This window comes from Tachysurus fulvidraco, chromosome 2 (assembly GCF_022655615.1).
Source record: "Tachysurus fulvidraco isolate hzauxx_2018 chromosome 2, HZAU_PFXX_2.0, whole genome shotgun sequence".
NCBI classification, from domain to species: domain Eukaryota; kingdom Metazoa; phylum Chordata; class Actinopteri; order Siluriformes; family Bagridae; genus Tachysurus; species Tachysurus fulvidraco.
The window spans coordinates 14,699,875-14,718,110 of record NC_062519.1 but is presented as its reverse complement, the minus strand read 5'-3'; the positions used below and the strand labels follow the sequence as shown (position 1 = coordinate 14,718,110).

The 18,236-nt window shown below is 41.5% G+C and overlaps 1 protein-coding gene across 4 annotated transcripts in view; it reads left to right on the top strand.

Moving 5' to 3' along the window:
• Nucleotides 1-18,236, top strand: part of ptprga (protein tyrosine phosphatase receptor type Ga) — a 259,894-nt gene that overhangs the window by 230,008 nt on the left and 11,650 nt on the right. For 3 of the 4 annotated variants that reach the window (XM_027176415.2, XM_027176417.2, XM_047806211.1), the window contains 7 exons: nt 2,354-2,486; nt 8,070-8,161; nt 9,341-9,432; nt 15,109-15,205; nt 15,530-15,612; nt 16,471-16,605; nt 17,412-17,546. In XM_027176415.2, the coding sequence (XP_027032216.2) occupies nt 2,354-2,486; nt 8,070-8,161; nt 9,341-9,432; nt 15,109-15,205; nt 15,530-15,612; nt 16,471-16,605; nt 17,412-17,546 (767 nt within the window). The remainder of the gene's footprint in view (nt 1-2,353; nt 2,487-8,069; nt 8,162-9,340; nt 9,433-15,108; nt 15,206-15,529; nt 15,613-16,470; nt 16,606-17,411; nt 17,547-18,236) is intronic. The other variant, XM_027176416.2, reaches the window with a different exon arrangement.

Sequence of the window (18,236 nt, the reverse complement as noted above, 5' to 3'; positions counted from 1 at the left end):
AGTATACCTAAAAATACTTCAATAATTATGTACATAACCGGTTACGGTGCTGTCCTAAAAAATGAGAGGTTGCAACCCAAAATACGCAGCAAGTTTGATTCGTTTTTAAAAGCTTGTGCTGCAAATTACAGAAAACTGAAGACAAGACGCGAACACGGCTTTCAGGGCTGATCAAACATCAGCACAACGAGGAGCCTAGCGAGCATCATCGTCAAATATTCCTTGTGTCCTCTTTAAGAAAAATAACGGTTTTTCTTAGATCAGATAAATTATACAGTAGCCTAGGAGTGTTGGTTTGAATATGTTAAGTCTATTAGTCACTAGAGCTACATTCACATACACACACACACACACACACATACACACACACACACACACACAGACACACACACAGACACACAAACACCAACAGCACATAAACCAGCGGTAACATCAACAGCTTATCGTCTTCAAACGCACCGAATGTCTTTCTCTCCTCTCTTTCAAATTCCCTCTTCATCCTTCTCTCCGTCTCGGTGCACGCTTGGGAGACACGATCCTGGCCTAGTTCTGCAGTCCAGAGAGGATGAGAGGGAACAGTGTCTCAGCTGCAGGGGGGAGCAAAAGAAACTTCTCCATTTTTAGCTCGCTGGCACTAGAGTTATGTTTGGCTCTGCCATGTGTGTGTGTGTGTGTGTGTGTGTGTGTGTGTGTGTGTGTGTGTGTGTGTGTGTGTGTGTGTGTTTGTGCTCTCAAATAGCAGTCTTTTTTTTTGGCTAAAGACACAGAGAGCAGACAGCATCAGCAGCTTGTTAGCATGGTGTGTTAGTGTAGTGCTGTAGCAGCAGGGCTTCATGGAGCTGGTGAGGTTTGGGAGCTGCAGCTCTGCAGGGTTCAGGCCCGTCACGGTCGACTCTGAATCACTAACATGGGCTCCGGGAATGATTCTGCAGTTTGGAGCTCTGGTAGGCTCTGTGTGTGTGTGTATGTGCGTGCGTGCGTGCGTGTGTGTGTGTGCGTGCGTGTGTGTGTGCGTGTAGATGCTGTGAAGAGCGCCCATGCGTGTATTAGAGAGAGACAGAATAAGAAATCATTGTGTCTTGTTTGATAGGTTCAGAGCATCAGTATTAAAATATTCCTTTTCAGATTGCAGACAGACAGTGTGTGTGTGTGTGAGTGTGTGTGTGTGTGGGGGGGGTGTAGGTATGGGTGTGTGTGCGCACATACGCACATGTGTTTACAAGAGCGAATGAGGTGGGCAGTGTTGCATGAGTAAACAGGGCAGAGTACACACACACACACACACACACACACACACACACACACACACACACACACACACACACAGGACCATGTGACTGCATGGTACATTTTCAGCAGGTAGCAATGCTGCTAGAAGCCTTTTTGTAGTGCGGATAACAATTAATGACAATGAGATATAAATTTATAATAATCTTTCTATCCTGTGTATTAAAATATATTTTATTTTATTTTTTTGTCTAATATTTACATTTTGGTGTAATAATAATAATAATAATAATAATAATAATAATAATAATAATAATAACAATAATAATAATAATAACAATTATAATAATAATAATAATAATACTATTTATTGTTATTATTAATAATAATTGTTATTAATAATAATTGTTGTTGTTGTTGCTACTGTTGTTAGTAGTAGTAGCAGTAGCAATATTTTTATTTATTTATTTGTTTGTTTTGGGGTATTTTTTTTCGATTATTCTAAAATCCCTCAGAGAGAATGTCAACCATCTCCATGAGCGTCGACATTTCTGAGAATTTCTGACAATATCAGAGCATCTGTGATGTACAAATATAACCAAAAAAGAAGAAGACGGAGACGGAGACGGAGACAGCTGTTAACATGAGTGCGCCGTTCTGGATTTAAGGTTTTACCTCTGTACTGATCATTCCTGTCACACACTTTACATCAGTAGTGTGCAGCACAGTTCAGCTTTCAGCTCGCAGCACATTCCGGCTTAAAATAAACCTGTGAAAGGTGCTAAAATATGATTTTCATAAATACTAGCTGTCACAGTGGTCAGTGTATGTGTTTATTGTGATGTGCGTCGTATAGAAAGGGCAGACGAACCTCTCTGAGAGGAATCTCTTAAAGGTGCTGATTGTTGACTGCAGATTTATATGCAACACACAAAAGTTCATTCCTGTGATAAATATTTTATAGCGTGTGTGGCAGTATTCTCGCTCTTATTTCTGCAAGTAGTGCAACTGTTTGTAATATGGATGAGTTCATATGTGTGTGTGTGTGTGTGTGTGTGTGTGTGTGTGTGTGTGTGTGTGTGTGTGTGTGTGTGTGTGTGTGTGTGTGTTTGTGGGTGTGTTTCAGAGCGGACTATAATCTCCAGTATGCGCCCAGTTCCTGGTTCAGGCAGGATGGAGTGGATCATTCCTCTAGTAGTGGTGTCTGCTCTCACCTTCCTCTGCCTCATCCTCCTCCTCGCTGTACTCGTCTACTGGAGGTGAGAGGAAAATAAGAGAGCGGATTAAGGATGACTGAAAATGCCATTTTATCCCAAATGTACTCTTTCAGCCAAGCTTATAGAACGGATCAAACGGCTATTTTAGTTAAGGAATAAGGGCAGCCGATAGGTAGCGTTTAATTCGTCACACACTCACCTCAAACTCAGATCGGATTTATAAATGGAATACTAGAGAAACACACCTAGAGAAACAAACGTGTTCGGGCTGACCGACTGCATTTGAGATAAGATATTTTCTGATTCACTGATTCGGCGACCGGACCGATTCACTGATTCACTTCTTAATTGATTCACTGTATTAGCGAATCCTCAAGTCAGTTTGTGTTTTCTGTCTCTTGCCTTCATTCTGTGTGTGTGTGTGTGCATGTGTGTGTACACAGAATTAGTCATTTATCATGTCAAGGCTCTTGGATCCTTTACAACACTTTGAGAGCAGGTTATGAGTGTGTACATGTGTGTAAAGTCCAACCCACATGTGACGGTGTAAGTAAGATGAAGAGGGTCTACAGGACACCAGACCCTCAGGACATCACCTTGGTGATAGAAGAGCCATAGATGCAGTTACCAAGGACATGCTGTCATGGCCTTCATTCAGGCTTGCTCAAAGAGGATTCTAAAGAGATTTGCAGAGAGAGAGAGAGAGAGAGAGAGAGAGAGAGAGAGAGAGAGAGAGAGAGAGAGAGAGAGAGAGAGAGAGTTTCAAAGGGAGAGGCAGAGAGAGATAGAGGTGAGTGAGTGAGTGAGTGAGTGAGTGAGTGAGTGAGTGAGTGAGTGAGTGAGTGAGTGAGTGAGTGAGTGAGTGAGTGAGATGCAGAATATAGAGAGTGAGAAAGACTAAGTATAGAGCGACTAAGGATAGGCCGTGAGTGAGAGAGAAAGACAAGTTATGGAGTGAGAGAGACAGAATAGAAATTGATGGAGAGAAAAAGAGAAAAGTATGTAAGAAAGAGACAAAGGAAAGAGAGAGACAGAGGATCATGAGAAATGGAAGATAGATAGCAGGAGAGGCAGACAAAAAATGCTAGAGAGAGAGAGGAGAAGAAGAAAGAGCCAGTGAATGAGACTAATTGATGAATGATAGAGATGGATAAAGACAGAGGATAAAGAGAGATGGAGAGGCTGAGACACAGGGTAGAGAAAGACCAAGGATGCAGAGAAATGGAGAGAGGTAGAAGTTAGAGAGAGTGAGAGAGACAGAGAGCAAGAGTGATAGAGAGTAATCACATTGCTTTCACTGTGTAAGATATAACATTCACACATTTAAAGGGGCAGTTTTCTACAATTAATAATGATATAACTGATACAAAGATACATTTAAAACAACCTGATGTAAAGTTTATTTATATTTTCTGGTCCAGAAATGATTGTTGCCTCTTCTGGATCAACGTTGTTCAGCTAATGCCTTTTTCTCTAAAAGACTGCTGTTGTTTCTGCAGAGACATTCAGTTAGAGTAAGGTAGATGGCAGTTCAGCTCACAGGCAGAAGAAAAATTACATACTGCCGCTTTAAAATGTGTTTTTTTTCTGTCTTACCAAAGGCCGTTTCTCTCATTTCGAAGTTATGAACAGGAATAAACAGGCTTCCTTTTCTTTGTGTCATGAATTGATCAATTAGCATGCTGTGCAAAAATAACAACTTTCTCTTTCTAATTAAACAATGTCCTTTTGTTTAAAAATCACAGAGTGTGCCCACTCAGTGTGGGACTCCGAGTCCCCACATGGCTGACACTGCCTAGGGAAAATGCGGGAAAGGCTTTATTTTTGCGAATTAGACCGTGATGTGTGTCTGTTTCTGGGAATTTTTTTATCCCTCAGCTGTGCTATTCGCTCTCCCAGAAGTGTGTCGTGTGCTCGCTGCGTGTTGGTGTGTTGACTAAATAGCTCTGACTTGCACAGCAGCTTGTCTCCAGGTCACAGCTCCCTGCCCTGAGCACACACACTCACCCATCTGCTTCCCCACACTCTCAGCTGGAGACCAGAACCCACAGTTCATGAAGTAGTGTGTGTGTGTTTGTGTGTGTGTGTGTGTGTGTGTGTGTGTGTGTGTGTGCGTGTGCGTGTGCTTGCGTGCGTGTGCGTGCTCGTGTGTGTGTGTTTTTGATGGTCCAGTTACGGTTATGATCTCTTTTTGTGGATACTTTACACACACACATACACACACACACAGACACACACACACACACACACACACACACACACACACACATACACACACATACACATTTGCATAATTATCATTATTCTAAAGGCCAATGATTTCCATTTGCCTAACCTACCGTTAACAAACTTGTATCCGATAAGTAAAGTTCTTCACATAAATTAAAATATTCAGGAAAGCAATTTTTATAATAATTTAAAAAAAAGACGGTGTGGTTTTTAAATCAGGAATAAACTGATGTATGTTTCAGCCCTTGTATTAATGACATTTGATATTTCCAACTCCAAATAACTCCAGAATACTAGATTACAGTATGCATATTAAATGTTCATTCATTTTCTACCGCTTATCCGAACTTCTCGGGTCACGGGGAGCCTGTGCCTATCTCAGGCGTCATCGGGCATCGAGGCAGGATACACCCTGGACGGAGTGCCAACCCACCACAGGGCACACACACACACTCTCATTCACTCACGCAATCACACACTACGGACAATTTTCCAGAGCTGCCAATCAACCTACCATGCATGTCTTTGGACCGGGGGAGGAAACCGGAGTACCCGGAGGAAACCCCCGAGGCACGGGGAGAACATGCAAACTCCACACACAAGGCGGAGGTGGGAATCGAACCCCCAACCCTGGAGGTGTGAGGCGAACACGCTAACCACTAAGCCACCGTGGCTCCCTAAAAATATAATGCAAAAAGGTTTAACATTATATAAAGATTAATATTATACAAAGTTCAAGATTAATATTAGACTTATATTTAAATGTGTTTGTATTTACCTCATCCTTATTTAGGTGACACAGGAGGGTGTGATTATAATCTGTTAGGAACACCGGAGAGTTATTATGAATAATTTCAATCCATTACTCTATCTCTCTCTATCCCTTTCTCTCTTTCTGTGTGTCTCGCTCTTCAGCAAGCTCTATCTCTCTCTCTCTCTCTCTCTCTCTCTTTTTGCGTTTCTCTGTCTTTTCTGTTGTTCTGAAAGTGTGTGTGTGCAGATCAGGAGTCTCTTCTGTGTTGTGATGGACAGGGTTGGGCTTTACTGTGGACTGCAGCTCTGACGTTAAAAGCCTTCAGGCTGTCAGTGGCCCATTCAGAGGGACTTGATGAGCTCTTTATCTGCCAAGAGACACACAATTGTTCTTTAATGGACAGATCCAGTGCATCAGCAGCGACGCTTATATAATCTGTTTACTCTGAAATTTCATTCAGTGCAAAACCTCTTGTCTTTGTACAAACTAGAGCTACTAAAAGTCTCTTAAAGTATCGAATCGCATCGGTTTATATCTATGTTCTTCTTCTAATATGTCATTGTTTCCAAAGTAACAACAAACTTCAGATAATTGAAGTCTAACCTTTTTAGAAGGAGTCTCCATTCTCAAGCTTCCAGTTAAAACTTTTCTAGTACGTGGAACGTTTTGAAGACCGAGAAGTTGTGAATTTCTTTTACGTATGGTTTCATATCGTTAAATGTTGCTATTAACAAATTAAAAAAAAAAAAAAACTTAATTCTTGCCATATTTTTCTATAGCACACTCAACCATGTTTTTTTTTCCATTACGCAAAAATTCTATTAAACTCAAGTTAACTATGTTATGTAAAATTTCCTAAACATTTGCGTACTGAAACGTGATAGGCTGCTTGATTTTATGACACAAAAACACTGGCAGCGATTCAAACACAAGTCCTCTTTTTTGAAGCTGTGTATTTAAAAATTTGCGTAATACAGAACGCTGTCACACTGAGTCATACGTTTGTCCTCTGAAATTCTCATCCTGCCCTGCCTCTTATACAAACCCGATAAAGTTAATTGACATTTACTCTGTAAACGATTCATAAATTGTTCCGCATCCTACTAGAAGCTTTAACAAAAACGCTATTCATGGCTCTTAAATCTCCCACCACCACGACATCTTGTTTACGTTCCTGAGCAGATCTTCACGGTAATTAACGCTTGGCTGCGGCTTCCCGTGCTGCAGCTTGGCCTTTGTTCGGCGGATCAGGCGTGTGGAGCACAGAGGCTCTCTGTGAATTTCAGTACACGAAAGAAAACCGGAAAGTTCCTGAAGAAACGTAAAAGGCTGCTTTTTCTGGCACAACTGGGAACGATTTAGTCGCAATGTAGTCACCATGGATTCGTTTTTTCACCCTTCATTTAGTGGCAACAAAGTAAAGGGAATACAAAAAAAGGAAATAAATAAAAAGGAGTGTCCAGCCAGCAGGGTGTGTGTTTATAACAGAGCAAGCAGCAGGTGTTGGGGGTGGAGGCAGAATGTCGTGCAAAGTTAATCCTATTGCACGGTCTTAGGACTGCCTCTCTGTCACCTCCCTGCTCTTCAACAGTTCTGAGATCATCTGAGCTGCGTGTCAGGTCAAAGTTCAGACATGCGAGGCTGTTCCTGGATCAGTGTTTACGCAGCACCGTGTTGCTCTGACCCTAAGAGTTAAACGAGCATGACACAAGAGAGACCCTCCCTCAGTCCTCCTCTTCCCTCTGCGTCTCTGTCGTCCATATCAGTCATCAACAGCATGCCAAAGCTTCTGCCTCTCTCCTACTTTTCTCCTCAGATCCCTCGTTCTGTCGGAGGATGAACAGATTGTGTTCTCTCCTGTGTATGAAGTACAGGTAGGAAGACAAACCTGCTCTCTTCCTTTCAGGACACTTAATGACTACAACTCGTCTTTCTGGTTTTCTCTCGCTCCCTCACATTCTTGCAGTAATTTTATTGTGTGTCCCTTTTTTCCCCACTGTGTTATCAGCACTGTTTTCTTTTCTTTTTTTTTCTGTGCGAGCCAAAGAAGCAGAACCAGTTTTCTCACGCTCTGCTTTTGGAACTAGAGCAGATTCTACTTGACACTTGTGTGTGTTTTGTCGCTTCTGCTGAGAGCAGTATTCGGAGAACGCCTGCCCGTGTCGTCTTTTCTCTCTGGATCTGTGTAGACTTAGCGCTCTCTGAGGTCTATCATACTGCCATATTGTGTTTGTTTTGGAAAAGGCTTTCTGGAGATAATGTTTCCTACTACATTCGTAACTCTGTGTGTGTGCGTTTGTGTGTGTTTAGTTAGTGTTTGCTCTTTGGATGTGGGTGGAAAGTTCATTGCTATTTGACCTGACTCCTTCACTGCTATATGACGATCACCAAAGCGGATGTTAGTCACTGTGACCGATCCCATCACAATGCAAACTTTTCCTTTTATTTCTCCAAATGTCTCTGTGACTCTGTTTGCATTGTAAACGTCTTCCGTCGTAAGACAGGGTCTGAATAAGTTTAGCACCCGTGAAGTAAGTCAGGCAATGTTTATTTTAGGGGTCATTTGATGCTGAATTGTTAGTTTTAACACTTGTTAATGAGCTTTCTCTCTCACACTCTCTTCAACTCCATGTGTGTATTAGAAGGTGTTTCCAGACTGCTCATTTCTACGTGGAGGACAGCAGTTCTCCACGAGTGGTGCCCAATGAGAGTATTCCGGTCATCCCAATCCCAGGTGAGTTTACGCATGAACACTTTAACACAGTTCTGCTTAAATCGTACGATGTTATTATAAAATGCTCAAATCTGTGGAGTGTTTATTATTTTTTGTGTGTGTGTGTGTGTTACTTGGTTTTTTTTGTTTGTTTGTATTAAGGTAACAGTACTAGCTTGACTAGTTAATTAAATTTCTAGATAAACGCATATAATATAATATAATATAATATAATATAATATAATATAATATAATATAATATAATATAATATAATATAATATAATATAAACCAGTTTCATGACTTGATCAAAACCAATTCCTTGTCATTTAAAGCTTAAAATATGGCTTTACAAACCCTTTATAAACACAGCCTCAGGACTGAAGCACTAGTGGTGTTCATTAGTAAAACCGGGTCAGTTGATGTGTTCACATTTTTGCCATTCCTCTCATCATAATTAACACCGGGACGTTAATATCATGAGCCTGCAGCCATCTTTCAAGGAAATGTTTTACTCTAAGCTCAGAAGACTAGGTGCTTGTTTATGGTTGCGCACCGACCCGTAACACACGATGTTTACATTGTTTGGGTTGTGGGTTTTATCTTGCTAGCTTAGATGTTGGTGCTATTTTTCCACCTATAGTCCACCTCACACACTTGCTCATTATATTACCCAAAGCTCTCCCTTGCTCTCTCTGCCCTTTTGCACCCTGTTGTAGAAATAATTGGAGCTGTCTCACCGAGTGAAAAGTGTGTGTATGAGTGTGTAACTGTGTACGGAGAGATGGAGTGGAGTCGAGCTTATTTTACTCCCCGCTCCAGACTACCCCTGTGTTAGATTAGGGTAATGACCCTTGGACATAAAAATCCATCATGGCATTGATTTGAACTTGAACAGCGAGTGACGAGCTCCTCATCCAGCTGATAAAGATGGGTAACGGATTTTAGCCCGGCTCTGTTATGATCCTTGCAAATGCGGTCTGCTTTTATAACGATTCTAATTTAGTAACGGCATTAACAGAATCATTACAGTGTCTGACAAAACAAATGAAACACCAGACTTAGCAAATTTATCGCAATTAGTCAGACAAATAATTCATATGGACACTGTCCGGAGTGAAGAACTACACACTGTAGGTAGTGAACTTCTATCTTACTTTCTCTTTACTCTAAATATTTCTGCTCTGTGGCTGTTTTGCAGACGACATGGAGGCCATCTCTGTTAAACAGTTTATCAAGCACATATCTGATCTGTACGCCAACAACCAGCATGGATTCTCTGAAGACTTTGAGGTGAGATGTCATGTGTCATGCCTTTTTACATATCTAACACACACTCACACACAGACACACATGTGTACACACGCACACACATTCACACACGTACACGCACGACCACACACAAGTACACACTCACACACGCGTGTACAAACACACTTATGTATACACACACTCGTACACACAAACACATACACACTCACACATGTACATACACACAAACACATACACACTCACACATGTACATACACACAAACACATACACACTCACACATGTACATACACACAAACACATACACACTCACACATGTACATACACACAAACACATACACACTCACACATGTACATACACACAAACACATACACACTCACACATGTACATACACACAAACACATACACACTCACACATGTACATACACACAAACACATACACACTCACACATGTACATACACACAAACACATACACACTCACACATGTACATACACACAAACACATACACACTCACACATGTACATACACACACACTCACACTCACACATTTGCATATACACATTCACACATGTACACACACTCACACACTCACACACACGGTCACAGATGTACATACACACACACACACACACACATGTGCATATACACATTCACACATGTACACACACTCACACAGACACACACACACACACACACACACACTCACACATGTACATACACACACTCACACACACATGTTCATATACACATTCACACGTACACACACACACACACACACACATCCATGCATGTACACACACACACACACATTCACACATGTACACACACTCACACACATACACACCCACACACCATTCACACATGTACACACACTCACACATACACACTCACACACACACACACACACGCTCACACATGTACATACACACACTCACACACACAAATGTACATATACACATTCACACTTACACACACTCACACGCATACACACTCACACACACACACTCACACATGTACATACACACACACACACACATGTACACACACACACACACACACTGTGCACTATAAAGACTGTTGCTCATGACTTTTAGTCTCTGTTTATAAACAGCTGGCATGTACACCCTGGCATATATGTGTGGTAAGCTTTTCTGGCAGGATGTTATTATAGGCCAGACTGGCATCACTCTGTCAATGTGTCAGTAAATAGGGGTGTTTTATAGCCCTTCTGTGAGTGTGTGTGTAAACCAGATGGTCTTGGACATGACCAGCCCTCGGTTGTAGCCTGCTTTGCCCAGGCCAGAAAATCATGTCACATCTGTGCAGAGCTGTCAGACCCTTCAGGCTGTATTAATATTAATCTGCAGCCAGATCACAAATGATCAGTAATCCACAGAGGCCCAGGACCGCACGTCTCATATTATCCAACCATCTGCCACGTTATACCTAATGATAAAAGGTGTCAATTTTTTTTGTTTTTTTTATTTGTTGACCCACGAGACAGGAAGTGTGTGACAGTTTTAGTCAGTCGGGTCATGTTGAATGTCATGTAGATTGAACTTCCTGTGTATTTGAGCCCTGTGTATAATTCACACCTGTGATATCAGGAGATTGACACGATACCCAAGTTCGGAGGTGTGAATTGGCAGGAGGCAGTCGGAGTAAATAGAGCTGAAAAGATGAAATGAGTAGGTCATGTTTGTTCAGAAGTGGTTTCTCGAGCAGTTGTCGTCTCTTCCCAGGATGTACATTTCAGTCTATACAAAAATGGAGTTATATTTTTAATAAACTGGTCACTAAGAGACCAGTCAATATCACGGTATATACTTTTTTATGGAAATGTGATCGGGCCCCATTTTACTGAAAGATTACTGAAACTCTAATCAACAGAACAATTAGCCTTAAAAAAAAAAAAAAAAAAAAACAACCTCTCCATGTTGTTCATTCTGTTTTATAAGTGATATCATTTTGGATGGTTCACCATGGTAACACTTGCATCTTGCTGCGTTCTGAGTAAATAGCTCAAAGAGATCACTGTACGTGAGAGGTTCCTGACACACGACCCTGCGTTCAGTAACGTTAATACACCATCTCATCATTTTATAGCTGGGAATTACACAGAGTTTAAAATGTTCAGTCCATTTATTCACTAATGACGCCCTTTGAATAAGTGGCAAAACATCATGATTAAATAAAAATGAAGTGTCGTTAAGACTTTACTACTGAAAGATTATGAATGCGTTTCGGGGTCAGAAGTGCGTTTTATGGAAATATCTCTCCGAGTCCACTTCAGTCTGTTGGTTAATCGTTGAGAAAACGTAGACTTTAGGTGTGGCTTCACTCGAACTGCTTCATCTTTACTACACTTTATTGAAAGCTAGACATTCTGGAGTCTATTACGTTTTGTACTTTATGACTCTACAGCGATTTAGATATAACTTTAGAGGAATTCTATTGTAAAAATGTCAGAAAACAAATCAACCGGCATTAGATTAGATGTGTATTTGAGAATGTGCACAGAGAAAAACAAATGGTTTGGCTTTAAAAATGTGTGCGCTAACACTTAGCAACACTTTAATGAGGACAGCGAGCGAAGGCGAGGGTCTGGATTGAGTTTCCATTCTCATACTTCTTTTTACACACCCAGAGAAGTGGTGTCAGGAGGCCTTCGTGTCCTTCAATAGCCTCCTCGTCGCTGCCTCGTCTTTTCTTCCCCCGGGTACCTCTCCATCCAGTGCGTCAGAAAAGGACAGAGCCAAACACACCCCCCCTCCTTCTAGACGGAGCCTCTAGGGCCCCTAACAAGTGGCTTTGTGCTGCCTTGGCCAGAGAGACAAAGAGAGGTAGAGAGAGGGATGTGGTTGTGGTGGCAAGAATTCAGGCTTGTGTGCATTCCAAGTGGGGGATTTTAAAGGGGTCTGTGAGAAAAGAAGAGGGACAGAAAGATTAGGGGATATTTGGAGTATGGTATTTTGTGGTGAGAGAGTGAGGGAGGGAGAGCGATTATGGATGAAAAATATAACAGAACCAAGGACTTAAGGAGACAGAAAAGCTTTGGGGTGATGATGTGCAACACCATGTGAATTCTTCTGAATTTTATTCTTCGGATTTATCCAAACGTGGACTTTTAGTTGCAGATTAATTATATCACACATAAAGCTTTATACACATGTGCATAAGCTGCGATTTACCGAGCATGCTCCATGTACACGGAAACTAGACAAAGGTCAGACAGGTGCGAGCTAACCTCCTAACATGAAACGTTTCTATTATCGTGTCTATGTGGGTGTGACATTCAGAATCTGTCCCACTTCGGTTTACATTTGGGCTAACATTACCACATTATACTCGTTTTCTTCCCGTGATCCAAATCCTCCAAAGGCCCTGTCCCATTTCTGACAACTTTTTAATGTCGCCACATATCAACATGAACAGGCTTTATCCCGAAGCAATCTAATAACTAACTACATACGATTAATCTCTTTTTCTTTTTTAACAATTTAGCTTAATCCCAAATTAAATGCCAGACACACCACGATTAATGCCATCGCCGAGATGACGGATAAACGAGCTGCAGCAAAAAAGAAAGAGACCGCGTATAAAACGTCCGATTTCTCAGCGAGACGGTTATATCTGAAATGTATTTGTATGCCATTATGAAAGCATCATCGTGCTTTACTCTTTGTCTTTTAAAGCATCATACAACTTTATTATATATTCAGATTAACCCCCGGGACAGATTTCTATCCTCTGGTGTATATGGTCACAAATTTACCTGACAAACAACTAAACCACCAAAACCACCATGATCCTATGACTCATTTTTTATTTGTGTTATGGTCACAAAACTAGGGCAGTCAGGGGTTAGTGTGTGTGTGTGTGTGTGTGTGTGTGTGTGTGTGTGTGTGTGTGTGTGTGTGTGTGTGTGTGTGTGTGTGTGTGTGTGTGTGTGTGTGTGTGTGTGTGTGTGTGTGTGTGTGTGTGTGTGTGTTTGTGTGTGTTTTGGTGTGCGAATAAGTGTCTTGCAGAGAACAGATGTCACTTGCTTCGTCTCTCTGTTGCTGTTGCCTCTGGCAGTTTTTTAGATGCCTCGGAAGTGTCACACTATCAGATCAACACACCTCTCTTTCTTTCACCCCTCATGCACACACACACACACACACACACACACACACGCATGCCCACACATACAGACACCCACACACACACACACCCACAAACACAAACACACACACACACACACACACACACACACACACACACACACACACACACACACACACACAAACACCCCCCCCACACACACACACACACAAACACCCCCCACACACACACACACACGCACAGAGGCTGTATCGATACTATCAGATCAACATACCTCTCTTTCTTTCAGCCCCTCATTCACACACACACACACACACACACACACACACACACACACACACACACACAGAGGCTGTATCGATACTATCAGATCAACACAACGCTTTTTCTTTTACCCCTCCTACACACCCACACCCACACACACACACACACACACACACACAGAGGCTGTATCGATACTATCAGATCAACACACCTCTCATTCTTTCAGCCCTAATTCACACACACACACACACACACACACACACACACACACACACACACAGAGGCTGCATCGATGCACACACAGACATACCACAGAATTTCTCTGCTGTCTGATTGGTCAACGGCACTTAAATGCCAATGGCTTTGTAAAATAAACATCATTTATATAAGTGATATTTGGTATTTATGTAGAAGTTCACAGACTCACTGCACCATTTAAAAGTCTAACAATTGCTTAATTCTGGCAGAGCCTTTTTTATGTAGTACATATCTCAGGTTTGATGCTTAGGTCAGGTTACAGACTGTGTGAAGTTGTAGGTGTGTGTCTGTGGGTGTAAGTGTGTGGATGTGTGTGGATGTGTGTGTGTGGTTGTGCATTGAGATAGACTGACCTTCTATTCAAGGTGAATTACTACCTCACATTCCCAGGATAGTCTACAGATCAACCGCAACCCTGACCAGGATAATGTGCTTACAAAATATGAATGATAATCAGCAAATTTATGGAAGTCACAGAAATGTCACTGTGTTTAAACTCTGGCTGTAACTCTTTTTCATTTTTTACCAAAAGGTTGTTGTGTTTTCTCCCAAATCTTTCACATACGTACAGATGTCCAAACTTTTCTATGTGACAGGTTTTCCCAGACATCTATACAATTTCTATATCCTCCCCCAGATCATTGAGCAATCATTGAAATATGCATTTAGCATTTAACAATGATTCAAGTTGTTGCCATGGCAACAAAACGAACCCTGCCTCCAAGCTCTTCTGTAATGATTTTAACATTCGATTTTGGCTTTAAAATCTACATATGACTGATGAATATCTGCAGGATACTGAGGTGTGTGTGTGTGTGTGTGTGTGTGTGTGTGTGTGTGTGTGTGTGTGTGTGAGATGGATGCTGCTTTTGCATTCTGTACAGGATCATTATTCAAATGAAACAGGAAACACTGCTGCTAGTGGAACATTCTTGTAAATCTACACTTACTTTTTGCCTTTTTTCCTTTGTATATATTATTTTTTTAAATTGACATCTCTGTGTGTGTGTGTGTGTGTGTGTGTGTGTGTGTGTGTGTGCGCGTGTGTGTGTGTGCACATTAAAATATAGGAAGTGCAGCGTTGCACGAGCGATATGAAGATCACTTTTGAACATTCAAATCATCCAGACAACAAGCACAAGAACAGATACATCAACATTGTTGCATGTGAGTATCTTCTCTCTCTCTCTCTCTCTCTCTCTCTCTCTCTCTCTCTCTCTCTCTCTCTCTCTCTCTCCCTCTCTCTATCTCTCTCTCTCCCTCTCTCTATCTCTCTCTCTCTCTCTATCTATCTATCTATCTCTCTCTCTCCCTCTCCCCCTCCCTCACTCTGTCTCTCTCTTTCTCCCCCCTCTCTCTTTCTCTCTCTCTCTATCTCTCTCTCTCTCTCTCTCTCTCTCTCTCTCCCCCTCCCCCTCCCTCACTCTGCCCCCCCCCCCCCCCCATCTGTTCTATATGCTGTTCACACTCTCTGGCTCTGTCCCTCTCCAGATGATCACAGTCGAGTGAAGCTGAGGCCATTAGCCGGCAAGGACTCCAAACACAGTGACTACATCAATGCTAACTATGTGGACGTGAGTGTTTTCCTCAATGTGTGCTCGCGGGTCTCAACGAATTTATCAGCTACAGCATTGTGGACATAACTGTTCATCAGTGTGATTATTGTTTCTTGTGTGTGTCCCAAAGGGCCGCATTCAGAATCGAGTTAAGCTCGCATAGCAGCGTAGCTCTCTCTACAACACAAATCACAGCCTACAGTATATCCATGGACTTACTTTTTTTATAGTAACAACTCAGCAACAGAAGCTTGTATGAAGGACATGCTGCATAATATACATCTAATAATAAACGGATTTATTGTTATTATTTATGTTCGTTTAGTGAAGCTGACTTCTCTTTAACATTAGACATAAACTCTAATATAAACTATCTTGTCTCATGGAAACACCGTAACTGATTAGAAACGGATAAAAAGTGTGATGTGTCTATTGATAAACGGTAAAACGCTTATCGTCGGCAGTTTGTTGGGATGTAAGTGGAATGAAAGACTTAGATGTATCGTCTGATTTGAAGCTCATCCTCTGGCATCACCCCAAACTGGATTATGTGTTGGTATAACATTGAGTGTCATTCTATACTCAGCATGAGCAAATTACTTTCTGAGCACTTAAAGACATGCTGTTACAGAAAAATAATCAACTCTGTAGTGGGACCGGCTTCGTGTCGGTTATTATGCGTTAAAATAGCTCCGAGTTTTTATTTCCTTGTATCGGTTTTAATTCTCTGAAAGAAACGTCTAGAAAATGGCTCTTCCATTTGTTTTGATGATTCTTAAGTGTACAACTCTGAAAAGGTGTGTGTGTGTGTGTGTGTGTGTGTGTGTGTGTGTGTGTGTGTGTGTGTGTGTGTGTGTGTGTGTGTGTGTGTGTCAGGGTTACAACAAGCCCAAGGCGTACATTGCTGCTCAGGGTCCCCTTAAATCCACCTTTGAGGACTTCTGGAGGATGGTGTGGGAGCAGAACACAGGCATCATCGTCATGATTACCAACCTGGTGGAGAAAGGACGGGTGAGTTCAGCTTTTCGAGCCAGTACCCAGGAACCAGGCTCTTTTTATTATTTTTTATTACCGAAGCTCTGAAACAAACCGCAGCAAATATCTCTACTGTTCTAAGGGATTGTTCAGCTGTTCAATAATATTCATATTTTTCCTAAGGCACATAAGCATAGACTCGTCTCTTCTTTTAAGCAAGAATTAGTAAGGAAATAAAGAAGGAAATAAAAAACAGATGTAAGAAAACACACAGCATGTAAGTAGTACAGCAAAGGTTTGGATCCCCCATTCTACTATTTATTTGCAAAATGAAATTGATATGAAATGAATTGTAAAAGAAAAGTGTTTCATTTGATCCATTCAAAAACTATGGGGGGTACAAACTTTTGTCTGCAGTCCCTTCTATAAAAGAGTAGGAATTGTTTTTTGCTCTTACATAACTTATATTTATCTTAATTTATATTTATTCTGTTCTAAAAATATTCTAACATTTCCGCTCTGCAGACTCAAAACATTTATGGCATTTGACAGACGGCCATTTAATTTATTTTTATACAACTGAGCAATTGAGGGTTAAGGGCCTTGCTCAGGGGCCCAGCAGTGGCAGCTTGGTGGACATGGGATTCAAACTCATGACCTTCCGATTAGTCGCCTTTAACACCTGACTTAAGAAATACGTTTAGCTGGAACCTTGTGTATGTGTGAGAAGCGAGGTTGCCATGTATTGCAGAATTCTGACATTAAATCTGTGTGTGTTTACATGTGTGTGTGTGTGTGTGTGTGTGTGTGTGTGTGTGTGTGTGTGTGTGTGTGTGTTACAGAGAAAGTGTGATCAGTACTGGCCGACGGAGAACAGCGAGGAATACGGTAACATTGTGGTGACGCTGAAGAGCAGCAAGGTGCACGCGTGCTACACGCTTCGCCGCTTCACCATCCGCAACACCAAAGTAAAGAAGGTCAGAGTCTCTCACACTCACTGCACTCCATCTGAAACACACACACTCCAAAGCAGTGCACTCGATCCGATTATATCATAGTGTCCCGAAGTCTTTGTTTAGCTGGAGCAGGTGTGTCCAGTTCAGGTTGGGAGTGAACTCTGATGAAAGCGAGTTGCTCACCGCTGTTATTAGAGATATCTGACTTGTAGCAGATGTTTAAGCAGAGATTAGACTTTGCCCCGGTCACACAGGTAGTGCCAATACAGATGGATATGTGCCACGGGCAAAGTTTAAACCAGACAAATAAGAGCCTGGAAAGGAGACTCTGCTTTGTAGCTCAATGCCTGGTGTGACAGGAGAACTAGAGCAGATCTCACACGAATAAATTACACTTCATGTCATTGAAAGTTTTTTACTAAATATTTTGGCAACATACCTTTTTAATAAATGTGGAATCATTACTACAAGCTCAGAGATTCAGACTCAGTAACTCACGATTTATTTATTTATTTGTTTGTTTGAATCTTCTACAGTAAGTATCGGTCATTGGTTAAATATGGTACATCCCACATTAAGCCGTGTAGTAAAGTGTGTTACGGAGATATTCTAACCTCGAGGCTATGTGATTAATTAATATGCTTTTGTTTACGGTCTCCATAAAGGCACCAAAATGTACCAGGAGATTTGATCTTATAAACAATGCAGCCG